This window comes from Saccostrea echinata, unplaced genomic scaffold, assembly GCF_033153115.1.
Source record: "Saccostrea echinata isolate AGI-Se365-2 ecotype Australia unplaced genomic scaffold, CSIRO_AGI_Sech_v1 ptg000054l, whole genome shotgun sequence".
Lineage (NCBI taxonomy): Eukaryota > Metazoa > Mollusca > Bivalvia > Ostreida > Ostreidae > Saccostrea > Saccostrea echinata.
In genome coordinates, this window is record NW_026889803.1 from 32251333 (window position 1) to 32263491 (window position 12159).

The 12159-nt window shown below is 33.5% G+C and overlaps 1 protein-coding gene across 1 annotated transcript in view; it reads left to right on the forward strand.

Annotated features, from left to right (window-relative positions):
- Nucleotides 1-10913, forward strand: part of LOC133172171 (neuroglobin-1-like) — a 29777-nt gene extending 18864 nt beyond the window's left edge. The window contains exons 2-3 of the mRNA XM_061307011.1: nt 6658-6883; nt 10445-10913. Coding sequence (XP_061162995.1) covers nt 6658-6883; nt 10445-10594 — 376 coding nt within the window. The 3' untranslated portion in view covers nt 10595-10913. The remainder of the gene's footprint in view (nt 1-6657; nt 6884-10444) is intronic.
- Nucleotides 10914-12159: the final 1246 nt, after the last annotated feature.

A 12159-nucleotide genomic window follows, 5' to 3' on the forward strand; every position in this document is an offset into this window, starting at 1 on the left:
CCATTTGTTTTCAAGTTTAGCTATTAGTTGGACGTTCACGTCTATATTCAATTAAACATCTTAGTAATGTATGAAACAGATGTAGCAGACCATTTATTACCTTAATTCGAGCCTACAGAGATATATAAAGTTGACATAGGAATGAAAGTATCCCGTTAATTGATAAAACGTCGTAGATATATCGAAATATTAACTTGAAAGCCACAGCAAGAGTTTTTTTTTCTCATGTAGAAGTTTTTGAATGTTAATTTTGAAAAAAAATTCTGCTTCATAAGAATATTGAAACATTAAGGTGCACATAAAACACATCGGATTTCCAACAGATTGTTGGAAGACCAGATCTCCAATGAGTACCTAGATATTGTCAATGAGAAACCGAAGCATCTTTTTAATATCAACCTCGGAAGACTTGTTGTGTAGAATCGGGATGATTTTAACAGTGTGATTTTGTAGACATCAAATCACAACTATGAGAATTTACATTTTTATTGAGGAAGCTGTTGTTTATGAAAGCCAAAAAGCCTGGTCTTAAATTTTTCGTTTGGAATGAAACGAATGGTTTATGAAGCGTTGGAAAGACATAGGTTCTGATGTTACAAAATTTTGTGATTTTGAATTTTTATGTATATCGACTACTTTAAATAAAATGTAAGAAGTCTTTAATGTTTTCTGATATATGTTGTACACAAACAGGACGTACAGATCGATAATTAAGGAAAGGCAGAAAACACTCCTTCCAACTTCTTCAGATGATTTAATTAAGGAACAGTGATCAACATTAACACGGCTACTAGTTCAAACCTATGTGCACTTAATGACACTTGAAACACTGTAAAGAATGTCACGATTTTATTGATTTCCTCAAACAGGGGTTAATTTAGATGTATCATTACACAATCATGCATGGAAAACCTTATTAAAACACGTATCCAAGGTTAATCTATGTATGGAGAAGTCCCTTCCATCATTTTGATCTTGTGACGAAAAAGTGTGCTTCCGTGCATTAGATATCAAGGCATCATGAAATGCAATCCGATGTGCAAAAACAAAGCAGGAGATTTTTATTGTCTAGTGCTCATCTTTCATCTATTCCATTAGAGTCCTTAATCCTCTTAATGAATTTTCATGTTTGTTTTCACCAAAATTAAAAGTATTTTATGTCGATAAACTGCAAGAAGGGGAAGCAAAACTAATTTTAGTTTTTATCTTAAGGTTTCAGAACTTTTATTCAATTTCAGATTTATACTTATTCGCAGATATTTATGTGATTTATACACATGACAGGTTTGCAACGTCATTGTTATTATTAATGAAAGCAGGGCGAATCGAACACTAAACACGCGTTCATTTATGCCGAGTATATTAAGCTTCAAACGCTAACTTTTAGATTTTCGTGGTATTTAATATAGCATTGTTGTTGCTGATACAGTTGAAAGGCTGTTTAAGACAGAAATTTCACTATTAAAATACACCAAAAAGTTTAGGGATATGATTGTTCGTATGTTGTTTTTCGTCCCGTTCGAGAATTTTTCAATCATATAGAGATGTCACCATAAACCGGTGAAGGGCTTCAAATTTAGACCTTTAATCGGTACTCAGGGCCATTGAACAGTGAGGGTTCTTTATCTTGCCAACGCCTACCGTGACACGGGGCCTCGGTTTTTAAGGTCTCATCCGAAGGACCCGCAACTTTCACTTCAAAGTGCCGAGCGCTTGGCGAAGGAAAAAGAAATGAGGTAATTTAATATCTGTTACTGATGAAAAAGCGAGCTCTATATTTTAGATTATTTCAGTTCAGAAACCTTCAAGCAAAAAAGAAGGTTTCATAGAATGTTTTCTTTGTGATAGCATAAAATCTACATGTATTTTTTTTTAGTTTTAGGAAACGTAATAAGGCGTTTCTTATAATCGTGAAATGTCAAAATATCTATGATTTGATCCATATTTGCACAAACTTCGGGGTGATCATCGCTTGAATTCTTTGTTTCAAGTATTTAAAGGTATATTGAAAACAATTTTAATGAATGTGAAGGGGTGATCAAAAAGTTCGTGAGCTAATTGAATTACTTAAATATAAGAAATAAAATTAGGTTTCAGTCTTCATTATTTTTTAAAGTAGCCCTTTCCGATTTTAATGCACATCTGCCACCGTTCTGCCCATGCGTGAATCACGTGATCCAGGCAGTCACGTGACATGTTCCGTATCGTCCTGTTCACAAAAGCTAAAAGATTTGTTCGAGTCATATTTCTTACCATGCAAGTTATTTTTTTTTATAACAAGAACAGTCCATTTGTCAGAAATAGCGAAATTCGGCAATAGGATGGGTGGATAAGGATATCATTTCCCAGAATGAGCATGGTAACCAACAAAACTTCATGATAAACGTGTTGACTTCAACTTTTCTATCGTCAACTTCCCTTACTTATGTAGCAATTTACCCTTATCACCTGCATATGGAGTTTACATCTCCAAGTTGATTCGATACGCAAAAGCACGAGTAATTTCTAAAACGAGACAAACTATTGACAAACAAGTTGATGAAACAAACAAGAATATTAATACTCTCATTTGAAGTCAACAAGTTCTATGGTCGGTATAATGACCTAGTCAGCAAATACAATCGATCATCAAGCCGAATGCTGACTGACGTTTTTCATACTAAGTATTAGGCCATTATTTGCACACTGAATTAGCCTCGGATTTTCTGTTTGCAAGATCATGATAGAGCACAAGGCGGGAGTGACCGGTCGACAGGGGATGCTTGCTTCTCCATGGCACCTGATCATACCTCTGATGCTTTTAGAGGTCCGCGTTTGCTCTGCTTCATATTTGTAATGTTCCAATTGACTTCTGAGCTTCATTACTGTTCGTTATTTCCATATTTCAAATAGTCTTTTCCACATAAGCCCTTTCACCATACATAAAACGATATGAAATAAACTTTGGCTTATTTTTACAGAAATTATCATCAAACATTAAAATCTCATCATTTCCAAACATTTTTTATGTCAGACTATATATATATATATATATATATATATATATATAAAACTTAAAACATTCCGATATGACAAATTTTGTCCAAGCATTCTGCTATGTAAGTAACTCTTGAGTTCAACTACTATATTGACAGATTCAAAATATGCAGGAATTTACAATGTAGATTTCATTTCGGCGATTTCTATCAAGTTCGCGAAGTAGTTGTTATTTCAAGATCAAGAGATTTACCGAGTTAGCTGTGTACTATGTACGTTACTGACGACAAGCAAACGGAAAATCATGGATCTCTTTCCAAAGTGAGGGCCATTTTGTAATGTCACATTCCTGTTGACTTTGATATTGTCAATGTACTAGTTGAACTAGATATCTTTCAAAGCAGATTTAAAAAAAGAAAAGATCTGTTGATCAAACTCAGTTGAAGGCCGAAGAATTTATGTATTTTGAGATATAAAGAGGGATGACGTAGGTACCGTGGGACAGACTTTATGCAATCATTCTTTCTAAATATGTTCAATTTGTTATAATCACTTCTCTCGGATGGGCATGGTATAAAATTTATTGGAAATTTGTGTCAGAAAGAACAGATCAATTATATTAGCGTTGTGGCACATGGTCTTTTTAAATATTTTATCGTAGACCTTTCCAGATCATTTTCTGATTGGAAAATGAGCCAAAGATTATTAACGGATAGAACACGTTATTTATTTATTGAAAGAGCAAAGGCATCAAATTCCGAACTTCAATGCATTACACAAAGATTGTGAAGCAATGATGCATATAATTTTGTTTATTTTTCAGAACACGCTTCTTGGGTTTTGAATTTTAGTACAATATGGATTTGGTTAATACATTTAATTATTATGCCTCCCTTTGAAATAGGGAGGGCATATTGCTTTGCTGCTGTCTGTCGGTCGGTCCACCAACAGTTTCCGTTCATTTTCTTCGCAGAGGTTGCACATACTGAAATGAAATTTGGTACACAGATTTTTCATAAGAATAACTATGTCAAATTCTGTTTTGGGTACGATCGAGCAATTTTTGACAGAGCTATGTCCCTTGGACTTAGAAAAAATCCAGTTATTTGAAATCCGTTCATTATCTCAGCATGAAATATCATGAGAAAAGTGTTTTAGCCAAAGATGTGATGTAGAAGACTATTTCTGGTTGATGCATCTCGGATAGTAGCGGTAGATGACCCCTATTGATTTTAAGTTCAAAAGGTCAATTTTGTTTCCATGAACACTGCCCATAATGTATACTGCCCACAATAAAGGCTTGTGCACCCTATGATGTATGTCCAGGGGGGGGGGGGGGGGAGAGGAGGCATAAGTGTTTCACAAACATGTCTTGTTTTTGTGTTATCACCGTTTGGTGTAAATAAAACTTTTCAATCACCATTGTTCGTGGAGAATCAATTTTTTTTTTGCAATTTCGCAGGTCATTCTTATATGTATACCAACGTTCCCCAAGCGATGTTTTTTTCAGTGTTTTCGTCCATGGGTTTTCTGTGTAATGCAACCCACGAAATTACGTCGCACGAAACAGTACAATTTTGAAAGCCAAGGAACAATGACCTCCACGAATTAAAATGATCCCACAGTATTTTGTTTGGTGTGTTATCAAAAGACAAAATTAATGAGTTTTGAAGTAAAATATTAAACCCTATCTTGTCATATGCATACATGATATCCATTTAGGATATCTCTCATTTCTTTAAAAATGCAATGTCCCCTAAAATTCATAGTAGATTTATAGCATATAAGAACTGAAATCGGTTGTATATCGAATAATATTGTTGTCAACTTATATAGCATCTTATCAACACTATAAATTCTACACATTATTCTCTCTTATGTAAAATGTTAAACCTATTCCTTGCTGTTTGAAATTCAGACATTCATATTACCTTCATCAATCGTATGAGACGATGCTCTGTGTGCCGAAGATCTGTTCCAAAATTTACTGCTGTTTTCGATGATATTTATTGCATCTGTCTTGTGTGTTATGTGATTTGTAACTGTCTCTAAGGTCTCCCCATCATTCTAATCTAGCAAATATTTCTTGTGTCAAGTGATTATGAAAATCAAAAGGAATACCAATGCATTCTTTAAAAAAAAGAAAGAAGTAAAGCGTTTTATTTATAACGGAATATGTAAAAAGTGCTTCAAAAACAACATTAATTTGTTTCTTTTCAAGGAGTTATCAATCATCCCAAAGAATTTAAATGGAATAAGTGTCTAAAAGCATACACGGTATCTCGATTTTTTTTTTATTTGCCATTTATTGTCTGACATCTGCATTTTTAAAAAACTGTTTAGCTACGTTGATAATCATAGAGAAATATTACAGGCAGGAAAAAGTTCATTGTGAATATAAAGTAAATTGTGCTCTGTTGTTTACAATAATGATACTTGTGTCAGGAATAAGCTTGTATTGAATGTTTACTTAATTTATGGTTCATATTTTCATTTAAAACATGCAACATATAAATTCTTTACCAACCATATTTACAAGTTGAATATTATTTCGCTTAGAAATGTTAGAAAGGACTTACAACTTAAATTAAATGGAATATATTTTTGTGTAAACGTTATTGAGTTCTTACAAATTTATTAGACCAATACGATTACTTACCTTCATATCTGAAGCATTATTATAAAACATCAATAGCGATATGCAAACCAATCTTTTTTCTTCAAGGCTCAGCTGTGATTTCATGACATTTTGGTCTAGTATTTAAGTAAGAAAACATTTGTCTATTGCGTAATCGAAGATTGGGGGCATATAGTTTTTGCTCTGTCCGTCTGTCCGTTTGTTTGTCCGCAAAAACTTTAACCTTGCCCATAACTTTTGATTGGTTGGAGCTATGGTTTTTATATTTAAAATGTGTATTCTTTGTGTGAAGACCTTTCTTTGGGTATCAACATATTTGACCTCTTGACCTTGGAGTATGACCCACTTTTGTAAAATTTTACCACACTATAACATTGGCCATAACTTTTGAACGGTTAGGGCTAGGGCTCTCATACTTCACAGGTGTATTCCTTATGATAAGACCTTTCCTTGGGTGTAATGTTTTTGACCTTGGAGTTTGACTACTTACAAAAATCTTTAAACGTGGCCATAGGTTTTGAATGTTTGGAGCTATATATACAATGATGGGCTTTCATATTAGACATGTGTATTCCTTGTGACAAGACCTTCGTTTGAGTACCAACAATTTTGACCCTTTGACCTTGATCTTGGAGTTTGATCTACTTTTGGACAACTTTAAACTTGGCCAGAATTTTTGAACAGTTGGTGCTAGACCTTTCGTATTTCAGAGGTGTATGACTTGTGACAAGTCCTTTCTTTGGGTAACAACAAATTTGATCTCTTAACCTTGGAATTTGACATGCATTTGAGCTGCCATACTGGGGCATCAGTGTTTCACAGACACTTCTTGTTTAATTTTACATTCTTAAATTCGCGTATAATCAAACAATTACTACAATGCTTGGTGCATACATGTCTAAGTTGGTCCGGTTTATTCTCTTCTGTCGGGTACTTGCAAATCGGAATTCGAAAACTGTTTGCCCTTTTTAGTTCTGAAAAAAGTCCATAATTTAAAAACTTATGCCACATTAATAAAAAGAAATATTTATGTATCTTTTCAGTTTATTTCAAACTCACCCAGAAGTGCAAGATGCCTTTTTGCCGTTCCAGCAACTTTCAAAAGAAGACATGGAACACAGCGCCATTCTACGGTCACATGCTTTGAGGGTTATGGGAACTGTAGAAAAGTGCATAGGCAGAATAAAAACTCCCGAAAAATTACATAACCTTATGCACGAACTGGGAGAGAGGCATACGCACTACAATGCAAGATACGATTTTGTTGACGTAAGGATTATATGGTGTGCATGACCTAGTAATTAATCTTAATTCAGTCAAAAGTTTTGAAGGATTTCGTCCGAAAAGCTACGAATAAACGTATACATGTACAACAATCCATGTATACAGTAGTTTAAACTACTTAGGAGCTATCTTTCCTCTGCATGTGGGCTGTCCATTTCTGTTATAGAAACAGCCTATAAATAGATTTATATTCTTGCAATTTTTTCAAAGTATTTGCATTGAGAAGAATAGATAAACCATACTTTTAATCGACAGTAGTGAATTTGAAGTTTTTACTTCCAAAAAAAAAATTTATTAGCCAGTAATTTTGAACAGGTCTTAATTTATTTATCCGGTTCTTAACTTGCTGAAGTAATTGTTAATTATTTGAAGGGTGTAACTAATCTCTCAAGATGTAAATAAGGTATTATACATGTACATGTATGTATAGTATGTATTTAGAATTCCGTGGTCAGAAACGAAGATTCTGAAGTAGGTCATATGTAATACAAAGAATAGTATAAAGGCGAATTTTCAAACTTAGCCTGTACTAATGATCAAAATCATCAATAACCTAAGGCAAGGTTTTAACTAAGGACGGAACTGTTCAGAGCTGCAACTTTAAAATTCATCGTAAACATGTTCAATGCAGGACTAGAATTGCTTTCTTAATGAGAAAAATCATAATACATAAATATATCAATATGTTGATTGTTTAAAAAAACTAATTTTGGAGTTAAACGCCCAGACAGAAGAGAATCATTTCATTAGAAATAAAACTCGTTATAAGCTATTTTTTTTTAAATTTAAAATTCGACTTATGCTAGGGATCTACACAAATATGCACAGTAAGGTTCTTAAAGTTAGTGTTTTTATTCATTTTTTTTAATCTTTACAAATTTTCAACTTAATTCTTATGATCTTTCAATACCATATTATTATTATACCCTGCTAAAAGCGAGGGAGGCAGGTATAGGATGGGGGTGTCCGTCTGTCTGCCTGTACGTCCGTCCGTTACATTTTGGGGTGCCCATTTTTTATCCGCAACTTTCTCCTACATTTGTATACCACTGAATAAAACAATGAGACATTCACAGAATCTTTATTACATTGTGCACCTCCTACTTTACTTTTTGATCGGATACATATTTGAGCTTTCCATTAGCAAAACCTGGACACTGACATTCTATAAATAATAATGGTGGATACCCATCTCTTATCCACAACTCCTCCTAAATGAAATATATAGAGATAACGAACAGTATTCAAGCTCAAAAGTCCAGTATACAATACAAAATAGGAGCAGAGCAAACACGGACCTCCAAACATCGGAGGTGGGATCAGGTGCCATGGAGGAGTGAGCATCCCCTGCCGACCGGTCACACCCGCCGTGTGCTCCTTGTCATGATCGGGAAATAACGGAAAAATCCGTCGACAATTCAGTGTGTAAATAATGGCCTAACAATTAGTATGAAAAACGTCAGCATTTGACTCAATGATAAATTGTATTTGCTGACAAGGTCATTGTATCGACCAAAGAACTTACGAAATGATGACTTTAAACGAGACAGCTGATACTCTTGTTTCATCAACTTATTTGTCAATAATTTACCTCGTTTTAGAAATTGTACATACGTAGAGCATGCTCTTGCGTATCGAATCAACTGAGAGATATATACCCCGTATGCAGTTGATGAAGGTATATTGCTGCATAAGTAAGGGAAGTTGACGATTGAAAAGTTAAAGTCATCACGTTTATCATAAAGCTTGGTTGTTAGATTACCATTAACGTCTTTTTCAAGTAAAATATCCAAATATGAAACAGATGTGTCAGACTCTGTGGTATCTTTTATCTCAAGTTCACCAGGATATATCGTATCGACATAAGAATGAAAATAGCCATTGTTGATTGACAATACGTCGTCGATATATCTAAATGTCGAGTTGAACGCCACAGCAAGTGTTTTCTTCTTTTCACGTACAAGATTTTGGACAAATTCTGCTTCATAGGTCTGCTAATAACGGGGCCTAAACCAAATTTTAATGAACTGTTTCACAGAATCTTTTTACATACTTGTAGTGCCATTATGAATCACACATTTTACTTTTTGATTGAATCCATATTTGGAATTTTCCATAGCAAAACTTAGACACTGACATTCTTTCTATAATATGTTATGGGGTACCCATCTCTTATCTGCAACTCCTCCTATTCCAGTGAAAATAATTTAATGCCATTTTGCACCTCCAACATAAGGTTTTGATTGGACAAATATCTGGGCTTTCCTATTGCAAAACATGGACTTTGCCATTAAACTCATATTGAAGCTGGGGTATCATTTTCTGAGCTAAGTGCTCAAAGTATATGTACCTCTAGTTATTATTACTATGAGAAGAAGTTTGTCTGTCCTTTATCTTTTATCACATATTCGAATTAATAAGAAAAGATGACTGGCAAAATACTTGAGATAATTTTTTTTCTTTTCTCATAAAAAAGTTTGCTATCGTATTTAAAGGTAGAAGGTGGTTTAGATTTTATCGCATTTTCTACGTAAAGATTTTGTTTTTTAATTGAAGCACAATTCCTGAATTTAATCACGTAAGTTTGTTCATATAGTTCAACGAAACTTACTATAAAACTTTTAACTTAATAATTGGAAGAAAAATAATAATTATTGCGACCCACGTTTTTAATTTTAGATTTTTTCATCCAATACCTCCCGACAGCGCTAATACGACATTAATAATCATCTATGTAAATGACATTTATAGAGTGGAATGTTTTGTTGTCTTTATTACCTCCGCAAAGAAGACTGAAGGTTATTTTTTCATCCAATGTATGCCCGTTTTGTTCTATCTGCAGAACGTCTAAAAACATAAGGGAGTAATTTCAATGTTTTTAATGAATATATGTAAGTGTAAGTTACGATCAGGAAAAATAGCAAATTATAGAAACTTAAGGATTTTTTTAAAATTTGTTCTAGACGGTTTTGGTTTAAATTTCGTTCTACTCGGTCATATTCAAAATGCAGATGGTTGGAAAAGAATTCTACCAATTATGTTGAAAAAATCTTAAAATGTTTTGAATGGCTGCTGATGGAAGGCATGTAAGAATTGTCCTCAGTGGATATTACAAATTAGTTTTGGGGACGGTTTTGTTAAAGATACAGTTGTGGTAATGACATTTAATTTTGTTACTCTCGCATATAGTCTGAGGTAATTGATGTAGAATACAGGTCGGTGAGCACAAAGTGTTTACTTCGTGGCCAAGAAGTCTGGTTCACAGAAGTATGTGCTAAGGACCCTGTAATTCAATTAGTCATAATTTTGTTTGTTTTGTTTTTTTTTAAAAATATGTGAGCTTTTTATTAACACTCAACCATTAGATAATTATTTCCTTGTCGTACACATGCAAGTAAAGAGTATGGAGCTTAATTCTACAGAATTGCACTCTATGGATGATATTTTGTGTATTTAAGAAATTTTATTAGTATGAGGGAAAAGAAACTTTTTTTGAAACATTAAATCATTTGAATAAAGGTTTTTAATTGGCCATCTTTCTTTCAGCTGGTTGGAAATCAATTTGTTATTGCCATCAAGCCTCATTTTGGAGACAAGTGGACACAGGAAATGGAAGCTGCTTGGGTACAACTTTTTAAGGTCATGACCTTTCACATGAAAAGAGGGCTGATAGATGCACCAGTAGTGACGTATTAAAAGAGCAACAGTTGGTGATCTTTGTCCAAACATTCCATTGAGTCTCTTTCCATTATTAAAAAGGAGGCAATAGTAAAGACACCATACAGAAAAAAAAAAACATACATCGAACAATGCATATGTGATAGATTTTACTACTCTCATAATAGAAATCAAGTTACATGTATGTGATAATGTAAGCTAAGGAATTCTGATTTGTATAACATTCATGAATGTAATGTAATTGAATGCAGTGTAAATTAAACACGGGATATATTGAGGTACATTGTTATGAACGTGCAAAAAGGTATTTCTTACTTGAATACATGTATGAAATACATTTTTTCTCTTCACTTTTTTCTATTATTTGTCAATTTTACCTCAACAGCGTCAGATTAAAATCAGTTCATTGTCGGCGTAAAGTAGAAAATTTTTCACATAAATTCATCTTGTTTCCCCAAAATCATTGGAAATGGAATAAAGTACCCTTAGGTTCGAATTCTTAAGGGAAAAACATCGACAAACAAGATGTGTTTGTGAAACACTATGCCCCCGATGGTAACATTATTCTGGAATGAGACGTAGACTACAGTGCAATAGTTATGGCCTATGTTGAAGTTTTTCAAATGTAGGTCAAAGGTCACAGTTGAGGTCACATGATAAAAAAATTTGTGTACCATTGGAAAGGTCTTGTCATAATGAACACTCATGTCAAATATTAAAGCCTTACCCTTGACAGCGCAATAGTTATGGGCTAGGTTAAAGTTGACAACAGACAGACAGACAGGACAAAAACAATATACCCCCGTGATCTTTCGATCTGGGGCATAAAAATAAACTTACCTAAAATCTTCTTGATTAGTGTCGATTTCAGTGTTCAAAAAGCGGTCCCCGGAGCTAAGGTTTGGCATAATAAGGCTTCCAATTCTAATATGGAAAAAAAAATTAATTTTATTTCAAGAGCAGCGGGTCCACAATATAAATCATATTTTATAAGCATCCTCAGATTGTGTAAATCCAAATTTATTAAGAAGATAAAAAAAACCTTTGAGGCCTTATAAATCTGTAAATCTTGTGGACAGACATAAGTAAAAAGATGAAAAGACAAACAAATGGATAAAAACGCTATCTCCTTTCACCTTTTAAGCTGTACTAAAGGAAATAGAGAGTCAACCTAATTTTAGCCACCATTTCAAGGCTTTTTCGTAGAATACCATTCTTTAATTTACAGAGACATTAAACCAGCTTTATAACACATCCTGCAAGTTAATTAATGATTAAAAAGAATGTCCTTTTAGCAATTTGATCTGATGATAAACGTTACCATACATTATTTATCAAAGTATCATAAAATTTGCCAATGTGCAGAAACAAAGGAGCAGAATTGTTAAAATGGTTTTCCTCTCTTGTCTCATAACTAGGAAAACCATTAATTTTCTTTGAACTTTAAGTGTATTTTACTGTTCATTTTCAACAAAAGTTAAAGTACTGGGGAAGTATAAGGTGACGTATTTTTTTTTTATCTTTATGTTTCAGTAATTTACTCTAGACTTCTAATGTCTGATGCCTTTGTGCCACATATTTTA